At 42.2% G+C, this 27,006-nt stretch overlaps 1 protein-coding gene across 1 annotated transcript; it reads right to left on the bottom strand.

Moving 5' to 3' along the window:
• Positions 1–4,747: 4,747 nt before the first annotated feature.
• On the bottom strand, positions 4,748–27,006 carry EIF4EBP2 (eukaryotic translation initiation factor 4E binding protein 2). Its single transcript, XM_008057852.2, has 3 exons — positions 26,819–27,006; positions 8,185–8,370; positions 4,748–6,968 (listed from the first exon to the last, which is right to left on the bottom strand). The coding sequence occupies exons 1-3, from the start codon at positions 26,961–26,963 to the stop codon at positions 6,937–6,939; spliced, it is 363 nt and encodes a 120-aa protein (XP_008056043.1). The 5' UTR covers positions 26,964–27,006; the 3' UTR covers positions 4,748–6,936.

Below are 27,006 nucleotides of genomic sequence, written 5' to 3'. Positions count from 1 at the left end.
TCGGCCTCCCAAATTGCTGGGATTACAGGCTGAGTCACCAAGCCTGGCAGAGTGAGTATTTAAATACCCTGGGAAATGTGTTTCATTTCAGGAATACTTTTCATACTATGATATACAGTATAGTCTGCCAGGGCAGCAGGCAGAGGTCAATAAGCAAAGAGAAACTACAGACCAGCTGAGCAGGGACTCAGAAGTTTTTTCTTAAATTTAAGCCTTGCCAAAAGATATCAACTTCCAGGGCCAGTCCAGAGAAAGAAATTTAAATCCCAGAGGGTAGAAAAGGTGCTGTGAATAATTTTTTTTTTTTTTAGTTGGAGTCTCACTCAGTCGCCCAGACTGGAGTGCAGTGGCTGCTCCCAGCCACTGCAGCCTCGCCTGCTGGGCTCCGGCGATCCTTCCGCCTCAGCCTTCCGAGTAGCTGGAATTACAGGATAATTTTTTTTAAATGAGTATGTATAAATCATCCTTACAGTTTTCAGTTAGAAACTTCTGTGAGCCAGCCTCAAGAAACTCCACTATAAACTGGAAAACCATTACTAGGAGCAGAAAATGTCCCTGGGGTATAAGCATTCCAAAGAATTATGAGTCAACTGCATAAAGATCTGATTCCATCTTTTATTAAAAGCTAAAAGGTAAAGAACTGGAGGAGGGTAACTAAGCCCCCCTCAAGTTTAGACAGAAACTGCCTTCCCAAAGAAACAATATTTCTCTGAAACAAATGCTACGCCTTCCCTGATGTTATGGGTAGATGATTGGGTTTCGCAGATTAATAGCTGCCCATGTGCATGAAGTCCAGAAAACATGCCAAGAAGGGATCTTGCTCTGAACCAGAGAAAGACGGTGGGACTTTCTCAAGGAGCCTGCAAGGGCCAAGGGCCCTGGTCCAAGCAGCCAGTATCCAAGACAGGGAGAATGGAAATAGATTCAGTCTCTGGAATATCATGGCCAACACACTGAGCTCCTTCATCAGTTGCCTTGATTCAAAGCAGACCCTCTAAGTATACTGGCTGAACAATGGACTCTGGGGGTGAAACCACAAATCAGTAAACTGCATTCTAATGGAAATGAGGGACATTAATGAATGGTGTTTGAACTGGAAAGATAAGGTCTGACAGTCCCAAGGAGCTGGAAACCAAAAGAAAAAAAAATCCTCTATTTTGAATCCATCTCAAAAATAAAGCTCATTTAAAGGTGCTCCAAAGATGAGTTTTCTACTTCTTGAAGCAACCTTTTCTCATAGCTGCCACAGTAGCAATGCTTCTTATTCAAACACACTCTAAAGCAAATAGGGCTACAGATAACACTGGACAGGGGCCGAATGTAAATCCAAACAAGAATTTGCATCTTTAAGGTGTCTGAGATCTCTAAGGACTTGGTTGGGAATGGGTGCCAGGAACACAGTGCAGACATTAACTAAGAATGTGTTGAACTGAGGCCAGGCACTATATGGCTCACACCCATAATCCCAGCACTGGGTGGGAGGCCGAGGGCGGGAGGATTACTTGAGCCCAGGAGTATGAGACCAGCCTGGGCAATATGGCCAAGGTCTTGTCTCTACTAAAAATAAAAATTAGGTGAGCGTGGTAGAACATGCCTGTAGTCCCAGCTGCAGGAGTGGGGGCTGAGGTGGAAGGATCACCTGAGCCCAGTAGGTTGAGCACTTCAGCCTGGGTGACAGAGACCCTTATTAAAAAAAAAAAGTGTTGAACTGACGAGGCTCACCTAAGTTTCTCATGAGGGTGAAGACAAGACCACATTTCTCTTTAAGAACACATTTGCATCAAGAAGGCCAGGACAAGATGGTCAAGCAGTGTTAGCCTGCACGCCAGATTTAAAGGAGCAATCAAGCACAGACATTTGTAATTCTTGGATGCTCCCTATTTTAGCAAGAGGTTGTTTCTTGGGTGAGAGACCTGACCTGTGCCTGTTTAAGTTGGTGTAACTGGAGAGACTTGAGGCCAAGCACTGAGTCTGCTGGAAACTCAGCTTCCTGATAACATCCTTATTTCATGCTAAATCTAAACTGCTTTCTCTAACATCTAATTCACAATTGCTCCCTTTGCTTGACAATCACTACTCCACATAAGACAGCTTTAGTGGCTCAGCTGTAAGGCTCCAACTCAAGTGGTAAATGAATCTTAAAGATACCAAGTCTAGAACTTGCAATAATAAGCATCCTTGAGCTGCTGGTAGCCTGGCTTATATTGTACTTCTGGTAACTGCCATTTCTTACCACCCCAATCAAAATCAGCCAATAGTTTTGGGGAAAGGAATCTACATTCCATCCCAGTTTGGCAACGCACATCTTAGAGAACTGGTTTTGGTAGCAATATATCTCAGCTTATCTAGATTACACCTACCTCCCTGTTGATCTGGTTTCATCCTTTATTGGGGGTGTTGTGGGGGGTAATTCCTCTCCCTTTGAGTGTAGGTTGGTGAAGCAGCTTGCTTTGAAAGGACAGAATAAGTGATGGTGTGTGCTTTCAAAGACTATGTCACACAAGGCAGCTTTCTCCTTGCCCTGCCCCTCTGTGGGATTAGTGGCTATGGGAGTAGTCAGCTACCATGGAGTGAAGATATTCATGTTGCTCTATGAAGAGACGGGGGACAGAAACTGAGGCAACCTGCCAACAGTCACAAAGAGGGAGACTGGAAGTGGACTCTCCAGCTCCAGATGACTGCAGTTCCTGCCCATATCTTGACAGCAACTTCATGAGACTCTGTGCTGGAACTATGGCTAAGCTGCTCCCAAGTTCTTAACCCACAGAAACTGATAGGTAATGTTTGCTATTTAAAAATACTAAATTTTGGAGTAATTTGTTACACAGCAATAGATAACCAACATAGGTGGATGGACAAAACTCAACTTGGAAGCCCAACACCTAGAAGCCAGCTTCTCTATACCTGTGCTCTTGAGAACGCTATAATACCGATTTAAACAGAATATTGAGTTTATTGTGTAAACTCAATGAACCACACTATAAACAAGGCAGAACCATGACAATGCATGTCTCCTGCTGGAATCTAGAGGGAGGTAATTATTCATTAAGAAGATTGATTGTCCCCAAAGGTATAGAATCATGGTTTTCTCATAAAAAGAAAAGTACCAATGGTCACTAAGATTTTAAGACTTGTCTCACTTAAGTTGTAACCTAAGGATATTCCCTCATACCAAAAGCCAGGATACATTATTTATTTAGGGTTTCATCTGTGAGGTTCATTTCAAACATCTAGAGGTCAACCACCTACTGAACTCTGGCTTGTTCTGAAAACAATTCTATGAGATATGACATAGGAGTGTCATCTGCCAGGCACAGTGGCTCAGATCTGTAGTCCCAGCACCTTGGGAGGCCAAGGTGAGAGGAATGCTTGAGGCCAGGAGTTCAAGACCAGCTTAGGCAACATAGTGAGCTCTCGTCTCTACAAAAAAATAAAAAATAAAAAAATTAGCTGGGTGTGGTGGAAAGTGCCTATAGTCCCAGCTATGTAGGGGGCTGCCAGCATAGGGATCACCTGAGCCCAGGAGGTCAAGGCTGTGGTGAGCCATGATGGTTCCACTGCATTCCAGCTTGGGTGAAAGAGACTCCAACTCAAAACAAAAAACAAAAACCAGCCGGGCTCAGTGGCTCAGCGGCTCAGCCTGTAATCCCGCGCCTTTGAGAGGCTGAGGTGAGTGGATTGCCTGAGCCCGCGGGTTCAAGACCCGCCTGGGCAGCGAGACCTCATCTCTATAATAAATCAAAAAATCAGCAGGGCGTGGTAGCGTATGCCTGTAATTCTGGCTACTCGGAAGGCTGAGGCGGAAGGATCGCTGGAGACCAGCGGGCGAGGCCAGGAGCGGCCACTGCACTCCAGTCTGGGCGACAGAGTGAGACTCCAACTCAAAAAAACAAACAAACAAACAAACCCAAAAACCAAAGGTGTCATCTGTTGGAAGTTTATCTCATGCACTGTAAAATTATTTTTAAAATGCTGATTTATAGCTGGGCTCGGTAGCTCAGCCTGTAATCCTGCACCTTTGGGAGGCTGAGGTGAGTGGATTGCCTGAGCCCATGGGTTCGAGACCCGCCTGGGCAACTTGGCAAGACCTCATCTCTACAATAAATAAAAAAAATCAGCCGGGTGTGGTAGCGCATGCCTATAATTCCGGCTACTCGGAAGGCTGAGGCAGCAGGATCGCCGGAGCCCAGCGGTTCAAGGCTGCGGGGGCCGGGAGCAGCCACTGCACTCCAGTCTGGGCGACAGAGTGAGACGCCAACTCAAAAAAAAAAAAAAAAAAGCTGATTTATGCAGGTGAAAGTCTTGCTAGTAATGATAGCCTTGTGGAAAGAATCGCACCAAGCAGTAAGGAGGCCCCTGCAGAGAGGGGTAAGAGATAAAAGACCGGACAGCTGTTGCATTACACAGTGGACATTCCTAAGAAATCCTAGAAACCTATCTACTCTGATTGGCGGTCATGTGCAGAGGTTCCCCAAGATGGCAAGAAAAGGGAAAATGGCATTTTGATATCACTCAAGCTCTGTTTTAAATCCATTCTGCACTCTTCAGTGAGGCAGACAAGTCTTCATATACAGCAATAAAGATCAGCAAGAGAATACTTTTCTGCTCACTGACAGACTGACTAGCTGCTAGTTGGAGTCAGTTCATAGGATGCCAAGGCCAGTGTATGAAGAATGAAAAGCTTCATTCCCAAAGAATCAAACTCCCCAGGGTTTAAAGCTTCTTACGCAAATTACAGCACAACTTAAGTTTTTTCCAAGAGTACGTAAAACAAAATTTGGAGTTTAATTAAAAATCAGAACAGGGGTACATAAACAAACAAACAAAAAATACTTTTCTGATTATCAATTTTTGAGACTCAAAGCATCCCCAAAAACATTGGAGATCCAGCTTATTCCTGAGAGACATCAACCATCACAAAAGGTTTCGCTCTTTGAACTATTCACATTTTGTTGCAGAAAACAGAACAAAGTTCCACAGACATCCTTCCTCTCTTCTTCCTAAAATGTATTCACAAACAGGGTCTTTCCATAGTTCAAAAGAAAAACAAATAGCTTTCTTTCTTGGCCAATTGGCCTGTTACTCTCACCCTGGGATCTGATCTCTTAATAAGAGGTTTCAGGGCACCAAATTCTACCAGAAATTCCCAGGACACCAGTGGTTACATTACTTGTCTTTTTATGAGGGGATGGATGCTTTAGTCTTTCTAAAAGGGGAGTCACTCTCCAGGGATTACTGTGTCAGTCAAGAGTCCCAGGAGAGTGGGTGAGGAGAAGGGTGAATGCAAAAGGAAAGGGTAAGGGAAAAGCATGAGGCTTTCATGAACAACCCCTAGCAAGGCAGAATGGTCCAGTTTTACAAACCACCCACAACAAGCTCCAAACATGCACACCCAAAACTCAGGGGGGAAGGAAAGAGCTCCTAAGGTACTGGGAGCGACAAAGGATGGTGACACAGAACAGCAGACTTGCTTATGGACATTTCTCACCTTCCTAACACTGGAGAATGTTTACTTAAAAAGTTGCTGTTCAAAATTGTATTGAAAACATATCTAAAAATAGGTCTGTAGTCATCTTAAAAATAAAAGGTCACTCCTCAGATAAAAGGGGTGACAGATATTTTTAGATACCAACACTTGAGGTATCTTTGATGTAAATTTGAAAAATGGCCTGGCAGAGAAAAAGGAAGGGAGACAGAGAGAGAGGGAGAGAGGAAGAGAGGGAAGCAGGGGGAAAATTCAGAGTGGAATGGGAAAGGCAAGAAACCTGGAAGGAACACATTTTAAAGCCCATGCTTATCTATCCTATCCCAGCAGCCAAACAAAGCAGATCCATAATGGAAAAGAAATGTAGTTCTTTTCTAAGAACATTCAGAAAATCAACTTCAAACTCAAAACATAACAAACTGCAATCTGAGAACAAATATCACAATGCTCACTGGACTTAAAAACACCTACTACTGAGACTGGGTACTCAATGGGTCAATGCTCTTCAGAGCTCATTCTTAGATATCATCTGGCAGAATACTATAATCAGGCCTCAACCATCAAGTGAAGGCCAAAGTGCCTCTCTTACTTGGTATGGACCTGCTGTGGGAGCACACAAAATCGCCTGGGTATCTCCAAGTACAAGAGTATTCTGCTAGCATCAAGATGCAAACAGGTAGAATGGCAGAAGAACAAGGCTGGCTACTGAGGGTTCCCTTCTGATGCAAAGAGCTTAAAAGATCTGCACAAATGAGTTAAGTAAAGGAATGAGAAGAGGAACTGTAATACCAAAGATAGAAGACATTCCTCCCAGAGGAAAGAAAGGAAGCAGACTTCAAAATGGTGTCACAGGGTAATGCTGCCAGAGTTTCACAAACTGTGCTCTGTCCCTAAGGACAAACACCTCAAGGTAAAAGGAAAAGCAGCTCTCTTTTTATCATTTCCCCCTAATGGTTTTTAAAGCCCCAAACCTGACTCTCACACTACTGAACCGTCATAGGTGGGATACAGGGAGGAGAAACAGAGGCTAAGGAGCAGGAGTGATGCTGAACCCATGAAACCTCTGTATCTCTTTCCTAGACTTCCCAGCCAGGCAGTTGTTGATAAGCTGATATCTGTTTGGGATAAATTTGAGGGGGCTAGGGGGTGGTTCGCAATAAACAACAAGAGAAGCCAGAGTTTTCCTCTATGGGCTGCTTAGCACTACAGAAATACACCAAGGGCCTTCAATCTAACCTGTACAACTAACTGGGCAGGGGACAGGAAACCGGAAAAAGAAATGGTCAGATGAGCTCATCTTCCCATCATTCGGCACCCAGAGGAAGAGGGGACTGGGGACTAATGGGGGCTGCTGGTACTGCTGCTCTGTCTCTTCGTTGTTGATCCTGTTGGCCAATCAGGTTCACATAGATGTCAGCTTTGCTGTTTTTCTTCACATCTTTGCAGGAAAGTCAGATGTCCATCTCAAACTGAGCATCATCCCCTAGTAAGGATGAATAAAACGAAAAGTTTAGCATACACAAAAAAGCAAAACAGTTTTAACTGTCATTCCCTCTACGTGAGGGTCAAAAATAATTCCATCCCACTCTCTGCTGCCTCAAAACAATTATTCTGTTTAGCTTTGGTTGATCTTAATTTGAAAAAGACAAATGGCAGTCCCATCACCTGTGGAAAAAACTTCTGGGAAAAAGAACTAAAGTGAAAACTTTCCCAAACAGCAGTTCTTGAGGAGCTCTCTGAGACCTATCAGGAAAGCACATTCTTCTGGAAGCTTTGGACTTTGGCCCTGCTCCACATCGACATTATGTTCATTAAAAACTCACTTGGAATTTTACAAAGCAGAATGCCAGCCTATGTCCGGGGTCACCAAGTCAGCCCTTGCAATATACTTCAGAAGCTAGCTATTCCCACCTCACTATTCTGCTTCTTCAGAGATTAAAGAGGACACATCACTAAAGTGCGTGCGTGTGTGCGTGCGTGCGTGCGTGCGTGTGAGAGAGAGAGAGAGAGAGAGAGAGAGAGAGAGAGAGAGAGAGAGAGAGAGAGAGAGAGAGAGAGACTGATTGATTGAGATTAAGATTGAGACTGATTGATTCCCTGGTCCAACGAAGCCTAGGCCAGGCAGTCCTTAAGGTATGGTTGAAGGAGTCATCTTTGGGGTATTCCATTCTGATTTTGGGTTCTTCTCCCCCACCATCAAGATTAGATTGTTAGCCAGGCTTGGTGGCTCAGCCTGTAATCCCGTGCCTTGGGAGGCTGAGGTGAGTGGATTGCCTGAGCCCGCGGGTTCGAGACCCGCCTGGGCAACTTGGTGAGACCTCATCTCTGCAATCAATAAAAAATTAGCCGGGCGTAGTAGGGCGTGCCTGTAATTCCGGCTACTTGGAAGGCTGAGGCGGAAGGATCACTGGAGCCCAGCAGGTCAAGGCTGCAGTAGCCGGGAGCAGCCACTGCACTCCAGTCTGGGCAACAGAGCGAGACTCCAACTCAAAAAAAAAAAAAGATTAGATTGTTATGATTTAGAACTCAGGATTTCCAGAGCAATTCAACAAACCTTTGGGGCAGAAAGGGGAAGCTTAGAGAGACATATAACTGAACATCAGTTATAACTGAAGCATCAGCATTTTTCAACCTACTGCAAACAGACATTCAAGTTCCGAGAGCCACTCTCTAGGTACCCACTACGGCCACTCTCTTACCAACTGCATGCTTCCTGTCATGATTGTTCAAGTTGTTCAAATTGTTTACTTCTACTTTGGAGTCTTCAATTAAGGTGCCAGGACTGGTGACTCCAGGGATATTGGGCAGATGGCAGGGCGGGGTCTGAGCCATGGGAGAGTTGCGCCGATCCAACAGAAACTTTCGATCATAAATGATTCGAGTTCCTGGAAAACAGGGTTGAAAAGAGTTTGAAACAAATTAAGGGGCTATCAACATATAATACCACCCAGGAATTTAGTTTAAATCCCACCTAATCCTAACTCTTAAGGATTTATCAAGCCAAAAGGATAAGCTCCAACCTCCCTGCCTGAGAACAGGCTCAAATGCCATGTGGAATGCCTTTTCTTCCTCTTCTGCAGGGAACACTGCTGCTCATCCTTCAAGACCCCAACATCCCTTCCTTTGTGAAGCTTTGAGAACACTCGCCCCCTTTATAAAAGGTTCTTCCTCCTCATTTTATCAATACATATCATGTATTACAGGATTCCTGTTTTATTTATCTGCCTCACTATACATTTTGAGTTCCATATGCCAGGGATGTATCTTATTTATATGTGACCTAGATCCTAACGTTAAGACTTCCAAAAACAAAATTTTAAATGAAGGAATAGGGGCAACCTCTTTTAGGTCCCCTCCTGCTGTAGGAGCTTTTCTGTCTTCTTAATAAATCTTACTTTCTAAAAAATAAAATAAACATGAAGGAATAGGCCTGGCATGATGGCTCACACTTGTAATACCAGCACTTTGGGAGGCCAAGGCAGGAGAATTGCTTGAGCCCAGGAGTTGGAAACCAGCCAAGGCAACATAGTGAGACATCATCTCTAGAAAAAAAACAAAATCGAAAAGTTAGCATGTGATAACACATGCCTGTTGTCCCAGTTACGTGGGGGACGGAGGCGGAAGGATCACCTGAGCCCAGGAGGTTGAGGCTATGGTGATCCATGAGCATGCCATTGCACTCCAGCCTGGGGGACAGAGTGAGATTTCAAAAAAAAGAGAAAGGAATAAACAAGTATGAGAAAAAAACAAACAGGGTAAAGGCTTTCAAAAGTAGCACTGAGACTGACATTCTTCCCAAGGAGAGCTGGGACTGGGAGCCCCTCTCTTTCTACAAAACAAACTGCTTACCAGTAAGTGCTACTTGAATGTTTTAAAAACAATAGTTCTGAAGAGTGCACTTTAACCGATTACACAGTTATGAAAACCTTCTGTAGAGGTACATTAAAAGGTATTCAACATCACTCACCAGTTACTGCCCAAGTAACAAAGGGAAGTAGTTATGTGGCGCTATCTTGCTGACATTAGGTTTAAATCACAGAAAGAAAAACCTTTAAGAATGTAGGCATCCAAATTAAAGGCAACATTATATAAAAGTAAAATTATGTACAAAGTTACCAAGCTTAAAGAGGCAAAATCTGAGTACTGTCTGCTGATAAATGCTTTTAGAGTGTCAAATGAAAATAAATTCTTCTGTCATATTATAATAGAGACAGAGTAACATGTGATGGCTATATCCCAGGAAACAGAACAAGCTTACACATCAATTTGAAATATGAGAAAGCAAGTGGAAAAAACAAGGCATTTACTCCAAGAATGGAAACTCCAGAATCTTTCTTCCCAAAGAAAGGAGAAAACAAATACTTAGAGAAATAATACTAATACTATAGAAATTAGTTTATAAAATCAGTAATTTTCTTGGTACTAATACCTGTAGTGGTAACTATGACACACAAATGCTACTAAATCATCTCCTTTTGACTGAAAGGAAAACAGTCAAACTAGTGTCTTCTTAGGGAGAAAAGGTCAACAGAGACTCTACCCACCTCCCATCTTTGCTATAAATCTAGAATTAAGTACTAAACACACTTTCCTCTAATAATACCACAAAATCTGCACATCACAGGAAAGAGTGACTTAAGTATCAGTCTCAGAATGAAAATGGACCCTCAGATGGGGTCTATTAGCACATGAAGGCATTTCAAAATAAAGTCTTTGAGGCTTGCAAACCAACTCCAAAGGATATCAACTTTCTTTTTTACTACCTGTTTCTGCTACAACCACACTATACACATTTTTAGTTTATAAGAAATAAAATATCTGGTTTTTTGCCTCTTCATAATAAAACAAGAAAAATATTGTGGCATATTTGGAACCTACTAAGCCAGTTTTGGGGTTGTGATCTGCAGATGTCTATATCAGAATCACCTGGGGTAGTTGTTAAAAAATATTCTAACTAAATCAGAATCTCTGGGAGAACCTAGAAATCTGTATTTTCAAGTTCCCCAGGTCATTCTTATGTTCATTAAAATTTGAGAACCATTACACCAACAGAAAGAAGCCAACTTCATACTTCTTCCAAAGTCCTAGTATGATTCCATTTATATGAAATTGCCAGAACAGGTAAGTCTGTAGAGACAGAAATTAGTAGTTGCCTAGGGGTGGAGGATGAGGTGGTTTAAGAATAGATGAGGTGGTTTTTCGTCTTTGAAAAACTTGCCCATGGCAGGTCTTTATGCCATGAATCTTCCTTTATCTTTCTTTTTTCGCTAATAAACTTTGCTTGAAAACTTAAGAAAATAAAAAGAATAGATGAAATACTAAAGATAATTAGTAAGACAAGGATGAAAGGGGCTAAGAGATCATTTTGACAAATGATGCTGAGATCCAGAGAAGTGACTCAATCAAAGTCAAGGAGATAACCAAAAACAAAACTGGAACTAAACCTGTGGTCACTCTTTCCTATTCTACTAGTCTCTATAATCTCCAAGAGCTGGAGTGAGCTGTCCAAAATGAAAGGATGGAAAATTAACTGCTACTTACACTTACATATAGAATAACAAGGTAAAAAGATGGTCAGGTGAGCAGTATTTACAAGGACTGGCACATGTGCCCTAAAGCACTGCTTTTCAGAGAGGTAGGGGTAGATGGGGGTGGTAGTGTTGGCTGGGGTGTTACCATCCCCTAGGAAGTGTTACAGAAGGGTAGAGGTGGTTTGTTTTCCAGCCTCCAGAACTGTGACACAATAAATACATTTCTGTTAAGTTGTGCTATCTATGGTATTTTGTATGGCAGCCAATGCTGACTGGGACATGGTAGGATCAACCTGAGAACTATTACCATCTTAACAATATTTAGTCTTCTGATCCATCAACATCGAGTGTCTTCTAATTGGGCAAGGCCTGAGTACTCATACATTTTATAAATTACCTAGTCCTTATATTACTTTTTTTTTTTGAGTTGGAGTCTCACTCTGTCACCTAGACTGGAGTACAGTGGTCGCTCCTGGCCACCACAGCCTTGACCTGCTGGGCTCCGGTGATCCTTCCGCCTCAGCCTTCCAAGTAGCTGGAACTACAGGTGCACACTACCACATCCGACTAAATTTTGATTTATTGTAGAGATGAGGTCTCGCCAAGTTGCCCAGGCAGGTCTCAAACCCGTGGGCTCAGGCAATCCACTCACCTCGGCCTCCCAAAGTGCTGGGATTACAGGCTGAGCCACCGAGCCTGACCAGTCCTTATATTTCTTATGCAACAGAGAAATATATGGTTTTAAATATTATGTAATAAGAGAGTTATTTCCTATTTTTACTGTTTCAAAGACTTAGGCACAGAGGCCCACAGATTGTACCTTAGCTTCAGCAGAAAAGCTCGGCATTCATTCCTCCCTCACTTTAAGAACACTTGGAAAAGGTGTAAATCATTGTTTCTGGTTTGAAGATGACACAAGTCTTATACTGCATCCTGTTTCAAATGAAGTTCTAGGACAAGGAGAGCAGGAATTTACATTCACACTCTTTGCTTTGAAGAACAGTAACTAGAGGAACAAAAGCATCAGGAAATTATGAGGAACAAGACACATTCTGGACAGCAGAAAACAACTCAATCTTCAAAAGGTGAACAAATTTCAATTATCTTGGAAATATTTCTAATACGAATTTAAATTTTTATGGCCTTAAAAAAGAAACAACCCAGCCCTTTCTTTTTTTGTTTTTTTTTTAGTTGTAGTCTCACGCTGTTACCCAGATTGGAGTGCAGTGGGCTCCGGCGATCCTTCCGCCTTAGCCTTCCAAGTAGCCAGAATTACAGGTGCGCGCTACCACGCCCAGCTGATTTTTTTTTTTTTTTTTTTTGATTTATTGTAGAGACGAGGTCTCGCTGCCCAGGCGGGTCTCGAACCCGCAGGCTCAGGCAATCCACTCACCTCAGCCTCCCAAAGGCACGGGATTACAGGCTGAGCCACCGAGCCCGGCACCCAGCCCTTTCTTGATGAATCAGGGTCATTATTATGAAAATCATTTATTATACTATGTTATGACCTAAAAGTATCAAGCCCTGTTGCTCTGTACAACTGAACACCACTAAGCAGAATTCAGACTGCCAAGCCTGTGCTTGTGTCCCCTACCCTATTCCAAGTTTCCTTGTCTCCTCCGCAGTGTTAGGCTAAGAGTTGCCTTTTTTCCAGGCTCCTACCATGTTCCAGTCAGCTTAGGCTGCCACACAAAATACCATAGATGGCACAACTTAACAGATATGTGTGTATTGTCTCACAGTTCTGGAGGCTGGAAGTCCAAGATTAAGGTGCCAGCAAGAATGGTTTCTGGTGAGGGCTCTTTTCCTAGCTTGTAGGTGGCTGCCTCTCACTGTGTCCTGCACTTGGAGGGAAGGCCACAAGCTCTCCAGCATCTCCTTTTATAAGGCCACTAATTCCATCACGAGGGCCCCACCTTTATGACCTCATCTAAACCTAACTAACTTTCAAAGGCTCCATCTCCTAATACCATCACACTGGAAGTTAGGGCTTCAACACAGAAATTGTGGGGAGACACAATTCAGTCTATAGCATACCCTTTACACACATTCTAACTTGATGTTTCTAATCTGTTGGGTTTGGAAATCAGCAACCTGTTTATTAGAGTGCTGTGTAAAGTAAGGACATAGAGGTTGAAAGGGGGTCTGATGGCTTTCCAATAAACAAAGGGAAGGAGCGTTAGTGGATGGACCCCCCACTTCTCTTCAAGGCTAGATTTCTTTATTTTTTATTTTTTTGATTTTTGAGTTGGAGTCTCACTCTGTTGTCCAGACTGGAGTGCAGTGGCATGCTCCCGGCCACCGCAGCCTCAACCTGCTGGGCTCCTCCGATCCTTCTGCCTCAGCCTTCCAAGTAGCTGGAACTACAGGCACGCGCTACCACACCCGGCTAATTTTTCATGTATTGTGGAGATGAGCTCTCGCCAAGTTGCCCAAGTGGGTCTCGAACCCGCAGGCTCAGGCAATCCACTCACCTCAGTCTCCCAAAGCGCGGGATTACAGGCTGAGCCACTGAGCCCGACTCAGGGCTAGATTTCATAAGGGTGAAGTTTCACTGTCTGATGTTTTTACTAACATTCAACTTGAGTGGTACAGGATTCTCATTTTTGTAGTACATCAAACTTGGAAATTGTGGGGACGAGGTGGCGGGAAAAAAGCTTTCTTTGAAGGGCTTTCCAGTTTTAGCTTTTACATTTAGATCTTTGAGCAATCAGGTCCAACTCAGTTTTTTTGCATGAACATCTAGTTATAACAGCACTGTTTGTTGAAAAGACTATTCTTTCCCCATGGAATTGTCTTCGCCCCCTTGTCAAAGATCCATGGACCATAACTGTGAAGATTTATTTATGGACTCCCAATTATATTCCATATATCTATATGTTTATCCATATGCTAGTACTACACTGTCTTTAATAAGTTTTGAAACCAGGAAGTGTAAGTCCTCCAACTCTGTTTTTCTGTCTTAAGATTGTTTTGAATATTTTAGGTCCTTTAAAGTTTCATATGAATTCTTTTTTTTTTGAGTTGGAGTCTCACTCTGTCGCCCAGACTGGAGTGCAGTGGCCGCTCCTGGCCACCGCAGCCTCGACCTGCTGGGCTCCGGCGATCCTTCCACCTGAGCCTTCCAAGTAGCTGGAACTACAGGCGCGCACTACCATGCCTGGCTAATTTTTTGATTTATTGTAGAGATGAGGTCTTGCCAAGTTGCCCAGGCAGGTCTCGAACCCGCAGGCTCAGGCAATCCACTCACCTCAGCCTCATATGAATTTTGTTAGCTTGTCAAAGAAGACAGCTGGGATTACGATGAAGATTGTGGGGAATGTGCAGATCAACTTGAGGACTATCACCATCTTAACAATATTTAGTCTTCTGATCCATGAACATCGAAGTCCTTCCATTTATTTAGATCTTCTTTAATTTCTTTCAACAATATTTTTGTAGTTTCTAGAATAAAAGTTTTGTGCTTTTGTGATTAAATTTATTCCTATTTACTTTATTATTTGTATGCTATTATAGATGAGATTGTTTTCTTAATTTTACTTCTGATTGTTTACTGCAAGTATATAGAAATACCGGTTTTTCTAAATGGATCTTGTATCTTGCAACCTTGCTAAATTCATCCATTAGTTCTGGACATTCCTAAGATCCATTTGGTTTTGAATGCAAACATAGTAAACAATTCAGATAAGACACACTGAAGAACTAGGATCTTAACTAATGCTATTAATGTTCTCAAATATAGTCAGGGAAAAAATAACCACAAAAGCATGGTATTTTAAGTTTTTGAAACTTAGATCACTGCAGGCTAAAAAAATTTAATAATGAGTATAAAGCAAAAGTGGAAAATCAGACTGTTAGTGACTAATGATTCTAGGGTGTAATTTTTAAAAATCTGACCACTCAAAAAACCAAAACTATTCAGAGAAAATTTAAGATTCAATTATGAATAAAATGCTAGAAAAAAATCTTTATTTCCTTTGTTGAATATTGTGTTTACTGTAAACTTATATGAATTCCATGACAATCTATAAAAAACCTAAAATATTTAAGGTCCCTTATACATGTGCATGCACAGGTATACATTTTCTAAAGCAAGAACTTTCTAATAATTCACATTTTATCCAAACTTCCTACAACGTTTAAGTCAGTCCAATTTAATGTCAAACAAATGCAGTCACAAGTAACTGAAAGAATCTTAAACCGCTGAAGAAAAACAAACAAGGAATCCACAGTTCACATAAGACACAATATTAAAATGGGGAAAGAGTTTGATGAATTTGATGGAGTGTTAAAAAAAGAATCACAGATGGAAACATTATCCTTCCAGTGAGTCTTCCATTTTCTTCTCTATGAAAATAATCACTCTTTTATATTGTAAAGTGTAAAAAAAAAAAAAAAACACACATACACACAATATTTTATATGCTGTTCACAGACTTTCAATGTTTACAATCAATATATAATAAAAAGAACAAAGAATTATATTGTTAAGGGGAGAGTATGTGAATGTTATAAACTCTGATATTACCAAAATAATATAAAGGCTAACATACCAGGAAACTATGATAATACCATTTACAGAAATTGGTAAGTGGAAAGGGGATGGGAAAGGAAAGATAAGAAGTAATAAAAGTGTCCTAGATTCCCCACCTTTCATAAGAGGGAGTTAATAGTATTATCAAACATTAAGAAACCAAGAAATCACAGTATTCATCTATTAGTTACAGCAACAATGATAATCAACAAAAACATTATAAACTGTTGAAAGTGGTAGTCTGGCATTTTATTTTGCATTTTATATTCTACACTGTTCAATTTCTCCATTTTGCTTTTAAAGTGTTCATCTATTACTTAGTCTTCATGTTTGGAGTTCAGAATAGAAACCTGTAGATCTAGGTTAACATTAGCTATTTATAAATTTTTTTCATCTCTTAGTGACCAGATATTAGGATAAATCTAATACCTTGATCCAGCACTCTCTAGATACATTACTGGGGAAACATGATTGAATAAAACTGAGTCCCTTTGATGGAGAGGAGGAAAAAAAACTTCTACCTTTGGATCTAAAAACTAATGATTCTTAAACTGCTGCAAACAGCTAGAAGACCAATGAGTGAAGTCTAAAATTGTGCTTGCCAAGATGGCTTGTACAGAAACAAGGCCATTCAAGCATAAGGCCCTCTTTAAAAACCAAGTAGCTTAGTTTAAATGATAATTAATTCATGCATTAAGCTATATATACTTAAGAAAGTGTAAGTTGAAATAAAACCACATAAAGTCCACTGTAACAAGGTTAACTTATGAGATAGTTGTTACTATACTTTTACAAGGACCCCATAAAATTCTGCTTAAGTCTGCTTCCAGAATTAACCTCAAGCATTCACTCATGTAAACATTTAGCTTAGAAAAAAAAAAATATCAAGCAACTTGCCCAAATTGCACAGCTTGGATAAGCTGATAGTAAATCCTCCAAGAGAGTGGAGAGGAGGCCAAGCTCAGTGGCTCAGCCTGTAATCCCACACTTTGGGAGGCTGAGGTGAGAGGATTGCCTGAGCCCGTGGGTTTGAGACCCACCTGGGCAACTTGGCGAGACCTCATCTCTACAATAAATCAAAAAATTAGCCGGGCATGGTAGCACCTGCCTGTAGTTCCAGCTACTTGGAAGGCTGAGGTGGAAGGATCGCCGGAGCCTAGGAGGTCAAGGCTGTGGTGGCCGGGAGCAACCACGGCACTCCAGTCTGGGTGACAGAGTGAGACTCCAACTCAAAAAAAAAAAAAAAAAGGAAAGAAAACAGAGAGGGACCTAATTCTCATACAATAGTGTCCCAAGCAGGAAGGGAGAATATGAACTCAAATAGGGCTTTCCTCGTGGGACTTATTCCATGAGAGGAAAATCTCAGAAAGCCCCAGCAGACTTTCTCTGCATCTCATTTGGCCAGAACTAGTTCAGATGCCCACCAGAGCCAACATTGGAAAACTATCCTGGGGCTTGGCACGCTGCCACTTAAAAAAAAAATATGGAGCCAGGCTCGGTGGCTCAGCCTGTAATCCCACGCCTTTGAGAGGCTGAGGTGAGTGGATTGCCTGAGCCCACGGGTTCGAGATCCGCCTGGGCAGGCGAGACCTCATCTCTACAATAAAATCAAAAAATTAGCTGGGCGTGGTAGCGCACACCTGTCATTCCAGCTACTCGGAAGGCTGAGGCGAGGCGGAAGGATCGCGGGAGCCCAGCAGGTCGAGGCTGCAGTGGCCGGGAGCAGCCACTGCACTCCAGTCTGGACGAAAGAGTGAGACTCCAACTCAAAAAGGAAGGCAACCCCTTCGGGTCTCCTCCCACTGTGGGAGTTTTTCTGTCCTCTCAATAAATCCTGCTTTCTAAAAAAAATAAAATAAAGTAAGGAAATCTGTGGCAACAAGGAAGAAGAGGGAAAGGCTGTTAAGCTGGAAACCAACAATGTCAGCCCCATCTATATTTAATAGTTACCTAAATGTAACAAATATTACATAAATATTGGTTTAACCAAAAAAGGTTAAAAAAATTTAATTAGGCCAGGCATGGTAGCTCATGCCTGTAATCCTAGCACTTTGGGAGGCGGAGGCCAGAGGACTGCCTGAGTAGTAAACCTGAGCAGGGGTTCAAGACTGGCCTGGGCAACTTGGCGAGACTTCGTCTCTACAATAAATCAAAAAATTAGCCGGGCATGGTGGCACACGCCTGTAGATCCAGCTACTCTGAAGGGTGCAGTGGCTGTGAGTGTGCCACTGCACTCCACCCGGGTGACAGAGTGAGACTCCGACTCAAAAAAATAAAAATAAAAGCTATAGGAAGCAGAAATATATATATTAGGAGAAGGGTGTATATAGAAACGAAATCCTCATCTTCCATACTAGGAAACTAATTGCTAAAATATAAACTTGAAAAATAGCATTAAATCATGTTACTCAGAAATTCAGAGGCAAATATTAACTAAAGAGCTTAAAATAGTTTCTCTGGGAATGGAGATGAGGGAATGGGGCACAGGAATGTTGCTTTATTTAGCTTAATACTATGATGACTCAAAACTGTTACTTTCATGAACATAAAATGTAAGTAAAAAACATGCAAAATAAAATGGTGACTACAAGAACCTTGGAGACCTTATGCTAAGTGAAACAAGTAAACCACAAAAGGACAATTACTATGTGGTCCCACTTAGCTGAGGTATTGCAGTAGTCAAATTCATGAAAACAGAAAGTAGAATGGTGGCTGCCAGGGGCTTGGGATGGTGGTGTTTAATGAGGAGTTACTGCTTAATTAGTATGAAATTCCAGTTTGGGAAGATAAAAAAAGTTCTGAAGACGGATGGTGATGGTTGCAAAACAATGTGAATGTATTTAATGCCACCAAACTGTATAATTTAAAATGGTTAAATTTTGCTATAGATATATAAGCACAATTTAAAAATACTTAAAAACCAAGAGAGAATATTTTAAAAATTATAGGGAACTAAAAAATAAATGTACTTGCAAAGTAGTTTATAAATACATATAGCCCAACATTGCTAGGGCAGCAGGGACCATGAGGTATCCTTCAAATCTGGACACTGAATGTAAAAAGAAACAAAGAACTTGGCATGTTACCTCAATATTCTATTAGGAACTCCTGAAAATTCTCTAGCTATGTCTCATGTAAGGGCCCACCAAGAGGTCAGAACTAGATACAAGATGAAGCAGCAGCGTTTCTAATGCAGTGATAAAACACTCAGATAAGAAGTGTGCACCTGTCTCGCCCTCCCAACCCCATAAGAAAATAAGAAAGGAAGACACAGAAAGGACTTACAAAGTAAGCATTTTTCTGTTAATTATTTCAACATAGGAACATGATAACAAGGTCTGTGTTTGATTGAATTAGAAAACATTCACGAATGAATTTCAGTTCTTCATAGAGACTCTGGATGAAGACACAGACTGCTAACAAACTCTATGGCAAATAACCCAGATAAAATGAAAAGCTGACTACCCCAGTATCCTCCAGGGAGATTGGTGGTGGCCAAACCACATTCAGTGTTTGCAACCATCAAATCTCTGAAGTGCTACAAAACAGAGAGACAATTTTTACTTTAACAAAAGACAACTGGAAACTCAAGACTTTGTATCTGTTTTGGGTCTGGGTTTTATGTGCACCCTTTATCCCTAGTATGTACAGTGTACCAAATTGATGATTTTTCATCCTTCCAACCCATTCCTCCCTCTGCCTTAAGTCTCCAATGTCCATTATACCATTCTCTGTAAGACCTTATAACTTAATATGACTAAAGTATTATGGCAAATGGATGACATCCAAGGTTACTGAAAAGTCTATACTACTGTTATTTGATAAGCTGCATATCTCAGTGAGAGCAAAGGTTTCCAGGAAATGAATGTCAAATGATGGCTCCCTGTCCTATCACTTAGGACACTTCTATAACAGAACACACATTAGGCTGAAAGGGAAGTTAATAATGACTATGTTCCTATTCAGAAAGTCCAGTGTTAGCAAAGGCCTTAGAGAGCATCTGATGGAATCTTCTCATTTCACAAATGAAGACATTAATAACCAGAGAAGGAAAGGTATTTGTCCATGGTCACACAGTAAGACAGGAGTCTTGAGACAACACAAACAAGATAGGTACGTACTCTAGGCAAATCTGGTTTTCTTGAGTTGCAAAATATGTTGAACCAGATGTTTTTTAAAGCTGGTACTAGGTCCAAAATGGCATCCCACAAGCCAACTTCAATAACAACTGACATGCCGGGCTCAGTGGTTCAGCCTGTAATCCCGTGCCTTTGGGAGGCTGAGGTGAGTGAATTGCCTGAGCCTGCGGGTTCGAGACCCACCTGGGCAACTTGGCAAGACCTCATCTCTACAGTAAAAATAAAAAAAATAGCCAGGTGTGGTAGTGCGCACCTGTAGTTCCAGCTACTTGGAAGGCTGAGGCGGAAGGATTGCCAGAGCCCACCAGGTCGAGGCTGCGGTGGCCGGGAGCGTGCCACTGCCCTCCAGCCTGGGCAACAGAGTGAGACTCCAACTCAAAAAACAAACAAACAAACAAAAAATAACAACTGACTTTAAGGCTCAACCGCCAGAAAATCTGGGTCAAAATGAGACACCTCAAATATGCCCACCTCTGGACTTGAACAATTACCTCGAAATAAATGTTTTCCACAAGTAATGCTTGGCTCTGTCTGATTCCAAGAAAATGTAGGTTTTGATCTGCCAGGTTGCTGAATGCATCCAGATCAATTTTTTGGATTAGATTTCACAGATGTTTGTGGTTAAGCCTCTGTCTACAATGCTAACAATTAATGAAAGATCACTGCTAATGGTATGGGGAAAACACTTAGATTCAAACCTGGCTTCCATTCCAACTATTTATTTACTTCCCTCCCAAGTTTACTCTCTTGGGTACTTCTTATTTAACAAATAAAAATAGTGGATGTCTATCAACATCTTCCACTTTTTAAGGAGTTTCAACTAATCCTCTTGGATATCACTGGTCTAGGTTCCTGTTTATCTGCTGCCTACTCCTAATAGTTCTAGGAACTTATCACACCAGAGACCAGTTCCGTTTCAAAGTAGAAGCATCCCAATATGTAACAGAAATAGTCTCTGATGATGAGGATAAGCTACTCTCTGAGGCCCTGATGATGAATTATGGCATCTTAAAATGAAGAATCACAAGTCTTTCACACTTTCTGTTAAGTACTTTAAAAAAAAATTTTTTTTTTAATTTTAAAGATGTGGGGTACAGTTCAGGGTTAGGTATACAAATGTTCGTTACACAGGTACCCTTGCTGATAAGATGTGCCCCCCCCCCCAGTTTCCTCAACTGCCAATCCTGCCCTCCTGTTAAGTACTTCTAAGAACCTAAAGAGCAATGATTTATTTTCACCAGTAAAGTCAGTACTTCTGCTATTTCTACAAAAATTTAAACTGAATGAGGCATTACTTTGATACCAACACCAAAGCATCACAAGAAAAATAAAGACTAATATCCTTTATGCAAAATTCTCAACAGATTAACAAACTTAATTCAGCAACCCATGAAAAGGATTATATATTATGACGAAGTAAGATTTATCCAAGAAATGCAACATCTAGAAATCAGTTAATGTAATATATATATCAGTAGAATAAAAACCAAAAATCTGCTGGGAGTGATGGCTCACACCTACAATCCCAGCACTTTGGGACACTGAGGTGAGAGGATCCCTTGAGTCTAGGAGTTTGAAACCAGCCTGGGCAACACAGTGAGACCTCATCGCTACAAATAAATAAATAAATAAATAAATAAATAAATTAGCTGGGCATGGTGGCGTGTGCCTGTAGTCCCAGATACTAGGAAGGCTGAGATGGAAGGATCACTCACTGCAGCCCAGAATTTCGAGGCTGCAGTGAGCTATGATTGCACCACTGCCCTACAGCCTAGGAGACAGATTTAGATTGTCTCAAAACAAACAAATAAACAAACACAATTATTTCAACAGATGAAAATAAAAGGCACTTAAAATTCAACACCCTTTCATGATAAAAGCACCTAACAAACCAGGAATAGAAGGAAACATTTTCAACCTGATAAAGGGCATCTATGAAAACCCACAGCTAACATCTTACTTAATGGTAAAAGACCAGATATTCTCCTCCTTAAGATCAGAACAAACATTCATTCAAGAATGAACAAATGTTCACACTCAATGTCTCACCACATCTATTCATCACTTTACTTTAGTTCTAGCTAGGGCAATTAGGCAAAAAATAAAAATCAAAGACATTCAGATAAAGTAGAAGTAAAACTATCTCTATCCACAGATGTCATGATCTAGTATATAGAAAATCCCCAGGAATCCACAAGCATTGAATTGTATTTTCCAGTTTATCCTTGCTTGTTGTGATTTTTACTTTTTTAAACTACTCAACAACATGAACAGTTTCTGTGTGTCATGGCATTTGTCCTAGAAATTTGAAAGATTATTTAGATGTAAACACTCAAAGATTCCTGAACCAGGTGAGAGGGGCCTTTAAAAACTAGCTACTGCATCCCAGTCTGGGCAAGAGAGTGAGACTCCAACTCAAAAAAAAAAAAAAAACTAGCTTACACATCAGATAGACAGCTGCTGGGAGTCAGAGCATTTAGGTTTTTTGGGGTCCTTACAAAGTCAAGTACAATGCTGAAAAAAATCTGAAAATAGTAGCCGAGGCCTTACCTACTGACTGTAAGGCTCAATTGACTTTTGTTCTATTATAAACAGAGCAGCAAAAATCTTTTAAAACTTAATTTGAAGAAAAAGTTGTGGCATTCACCAATAAACTGTCCTCCTGCTCAGGCTCTCAGATGAACTAGCTTTCTCCCCTTTAACTTTACCCTGTCTAACCTAAAATCTCTCTCTCTCTCTCTCTCTCTCTCTCTCTCTCTCTCTCTCTCTCTCTCACACACACACACACACACACACACACACACACACACACACAATCCATCAGTCAATCATGCATAGTCTCCATCCTCAAAATGTCTCTGCTGAATAATCTTGGTAGTGCCAAATTACAGGCTCGTCACTTTTCCTCCTTCCTGTTTCATTTACAGGTCTTAGGAGAGCTGCAGGGAGCCATGCATGCTGCCCCATCGACCAGTGCTTGAGTCCTGTCAGCCTGCCTGTGGCTCCTTAGGCAAAGGAGCTCCCTCCGCACAGCACACTGCCTTGAGGATAAGGACTGCTGCCATTCCCAGGCTCAGAATTCAGTCCCTTGCCAGCAAAAATGCACCAAACATAAGAACTCAAGTAGATCCTCTTCAATATGTATGTTGGCAACTGACAAAAATGAGACTAAAGCTGAATCTCCTAGGAAATCACAACACATGTTAATCTATGTTACCAAGATGAGTAAATGCCATCTTCCTCAACCACAAGGCAAAATGACTGAACACCCTTCATTATGTTTGTTATGTACTTCTCACATGTAATAGCCAAGTCCTCTGGCTGATAACTGAAGTTAGAGAGTTAAATAAGTACACCTGTTGGTTCAGAAGTTATTAGCCTAGAACTCAAGCCCAAGGTCACCAAATTAGAAATTTACATGGTCAGAAACTGGCCTTCCTTTCCCCCATCTACACAGGATTCTAGTCATTCCTCCAAACACTCTTATGTTAATACAGTTCACTCCAAGTGTATTATTTTTTCTTCTTCCTGCCTTCTCCTTTATTTCCAGATCCTTCCAATGGCCTTTAGGTAATTCTGCCCCAGGGAACCACAGCAACTATCCAGCTGGCAGAAAGAGAGATCTACAGCTTGAACAAGATTTCAGACCATCATAGTTAGTTCCCCTCTGTTACTCATGTTATGGCAACAGCATACTTTTCCACAGCTGATGAGAATGCTGCACAGGAAAAGAAAGCAAAAAATAAAGGCTAGAAGGTCTCTCTGTTTCTGTTCATTCTCCCGAGCACAATTCTCCCAGGAGACAGGTCAATAGCTAGAAAAGAAATAAGGTAGCAAAAAAAAAAAAAAAAAAAAGAAATCACATTAGCTAGCATGGCAGAGGTAGAAAAGTCTCTTTAAATGTTTGCAAACTTCCTTTCCTAGTAAGAAAAGCATCTCAAGATAGTGGAGGAAAAAACTGGAATAATGATCAGGAAACTAACTTGGACATTAATTAGTTGTATGATACTAATAAGTAACTTAATTTCCCTGGGTCTCAGTTTCTCTCAGTTATAACATGAAAGCATTAGTTTCCTTCCAGCTAACCAGAGTGTTATAAAAGCAAAGCCAACTGTAGTAACCTTACCTTCCTTTGAGGCTAGAAGTAGCTTCTCAAAGGAAGAACCAAATATTACCTCCACTTCTCCACAGGCAGATAAAAATAAAATAAACTTCAAGAGCATTCTGCTTTTGGCTTGGAATTTTCTTAACAAAACATTTCCTCTTCCTTCATAATGAGAAAAGGTGCTCTTCTAGCAATATGAGAAATCCAAAAGGTTACAGTAAGTGTTTTCACCTACTTCTAATTTCTCAAACCACAGGAGGAACGTCAAAGGCGGGCTGTATCCTCTGATACTCAATGAACAAAAGACTCTAAAGGGGGTCGAGGAATCCTAAGGTCACTATGTTGTGAATGTCCCTGCCCAGTTTAATCATCTAGGGCCTTCAGTACATCAACTGTTATCCTGGAATGCTTTGACATGCACGTGACACTCCAGAAGGTTTCCAGAAGTTTAAAGCAGGAAATGCAAATCCTCTCCCTTCCCACTAAATGGAGATTTCCAATACAAACCTCCCAACTCCCACTTTTCTAAATGTTTTCAAGTCTTATGTTAGCATTTGACTCTAGACTATTCCACAACAAAATTCTTATTTGTCTTCCCAGTCTCCTAAATCAAAATTTTAGACTTTCCAGAGCAAGGACTGTGTTTTTTCTTTTGTCTATTGCCCCCTTTTGTACAAAGAACTGCACTGGGCCCACAACATTCACTGAAGATGCCTAACCACATTAATACAGGTATCTGGAGATGACCAAATAACAAATGATCTCACCCTGGTTGAAGAAAATAAAATTACATGGTGAGAGGGAGATAAATAGAGCATTAGCGATATACAAGCCATCAGAGGGCAGAAAATATCCAAAGGGAAAAATTAAATCAATCAGTGCTGAACACCTAAAAAATACTGAGTTAACTTCTATAAAATAGCGATTAAATCCAATTACAACAGTACTATATCCTTTTAAACATATTTAGCAAGCCCTCGTTAAAAATCCAAAGATTACAATGGGCTCTACCAATAAACACAGGCTCAATATTACAGATGAGCCAAGGTGACAAATATTTAAATCTGAAACAAAAAACTGTGTGCAAAAACTTCTTGAGTAGGGTTAAGTGATATTTGAGAAGTAGTAGTGATTGTGTTGGGATGAGGAGTAAATGAATCAATATTTCTGGCAGAATCTTCCCAAGTACTTTAGGAACTAATCTAGACTATAAGACAGTCTTCTGTCTTTGAAGCAATGCTTAAAGACTATATCCTCATTTTTTAAAGCATGGTAGTAGCTTGGCTGTTTGAAATATGCCAAATGCCTGTCTCTGTCGCTGTTCCTCGGGCAAAGAATAATTAATATACAGCAGAAGTTTTAGTTCCTTCCCCAAATAAATTATAGCAGAATGCACTGTTACTGTGACATGTGCTCTGAACTGCTGGAAGCACAGACATTTACAATCCAATATCACAAAGAATTCTGGAAGAAGTCATAAATCCCTTTCCATCACCTTAGAAAACTTAAAAGCTATCAGCTCACGTTCAAGACAACTCTATCTAGAGCAGACTCTGGTGTGCCAAACTCTGTCATGATTGAAAAGCGAAAGCTCAGCAAGCTCAAGCACAGGTGCTGGTCTCCAACAGATGAGATTAGAAAAGAGGTTTCTTCAGTGTGCCACCTAAGAACTCCACTGTTCCGCAAAGGTAACATTCCCTTAAACCCAGCTCTGGTGAACTTACTGGTGAACTTCTCCTGCCTGGGTCATTTAAGTCTTCCAAGGCAGCCTCACCTCCCCTGGAGTGGCCTGGCTGAATTCCTCTGTAAAGCTGCCTCCCAGATTTTTATCCCTTGGTGTTGGCAGGGTCTCCTTACTCCTTACTCTATTGTGCAACCGAAATAAGGTTGTCCCAGGTCTAACTGCATCGGATTGGTTGTAGTACAGCCCCTGAGACCTGCACACAGGAACAGGCTAGCAATCCTGCAGACGGCAGGGATCGCTACCCTCGACGTCCCCACCCTCTAGGAGAGGCCACCCGATCTCCAAAAGCAGGCAGAGTTCCTTTCAATGAGGCCCCTCAAGATCGCTTTCCAGTGTCCTCCCTCTGGAGAACAGCCCAGTTGCCCACAGGCAACCTTTGAGCTCCTTTTTCTCGTGACCAATTCAACAAGCTTCACCTCTACCCCAGAGCTACTTACTTGTAAACAGTTCCTGGTTGCACTCCGAAAAGCAATGTCCAGAAACCTCTCTCTGCACCTCCTCTCTCTACAAGCCCCTTCCCACCCAGCGAGGGTGTCCCTCCTTGACAATGCCCCTTCAAACCAGCTCCAAAGGCGTCGCCGCCGAAAAACACCCCACCGTAAGGCTGTCAGCGCTCTGCCACCCCGCCTACTTTCCCTTGGCTATCACTTGAGCACAATTTTCTCACTCTCGTCTCCCAGCCTGGGGACTCCCCCCCACCCGTGGGGCCTCGTCCAGCAAAGTAAACAATGCTGTCAAAGCAGGATAACGCTGGGCGAGGCTTCCAGACTCCGCATTCCAGCCTCCTCCCGGTGTTCTAAAAGCAGCAAAACAAGCCACCGCAGGGTCCCAGGGCCGGATTCCTCTCTCCAGCTTCCTTTCTAAAAAGGCCCGGGAGCCAGATCCCAAAGCAAGCACGAATAGGCACAGCAGGCGAGAGGTGGAGGTAACGTCGAGCGCAATGCAAGGCCAAATGCGGCCAATCCCGCCCAAGAAGGAGGCAGAGAGGGAGAGAAAAAACTGGGTCGAGTGCGTAAACCCGCCACGAAGCGGAGACAAGGGCTTTCTTCTGCGACAGGAGCGCCACGTTCCCGAGTGGGGCGCGCGCAGACCCGAGCTGCAGGCAGGAGGGAGCGCGGAGCCAAGGGTCCCGAAAGCGCGAGCGCGACACGGGACAGAGTCCCGGGGCTGCGGCGGAGCAGGGGGTGGCAGCGAGGCGGCCCTCGCGGGGACACGCGGAGAAGAGTTGCAGAGGCTCGGGGCGGGAGGCCGGGCCGCGGCGGAGGCTGGCGGGCGCTCACCTCCTGGCGTGGTGGAGAAGAGCGTCCCCCCGGGCGTGGTGCAATAGTCATGAGGTAGCTGCGCGGCGTCGCTGATGGGCACGGTGCGGGTGGGAATGGCGCGGCTCTGGCTGGGCTGGTGGCCGCTTCCGGCAGACGAGGACATGGCTCTAGGCGCGGGCTCTCGGCTTTGTCCGGCGGGCAGGCGG

This window comes from Carlito syrichta, unplaced genomic scaffold (assembly GCF_000164805.1).
Source record: "Carlito syrichta isolate Samal-C Ts95f unplaced genomic scaffold, Tarsius_syrichta-2.0.1 Scaffold303141, whole genome shotgun sequence".
In the NCBI taxonomy this organism is placed as follows: domain Eukaryota; kingdom Metazoa; phylum Chordata; class Mammalia; order Primates; family Tarsiidae; genus Carlito; species Carlito syrichta.
Note: the sequence above shows the minus strand (reverse complement) of the source record. Positions and strands in the feature narration are given on the sequence as shown.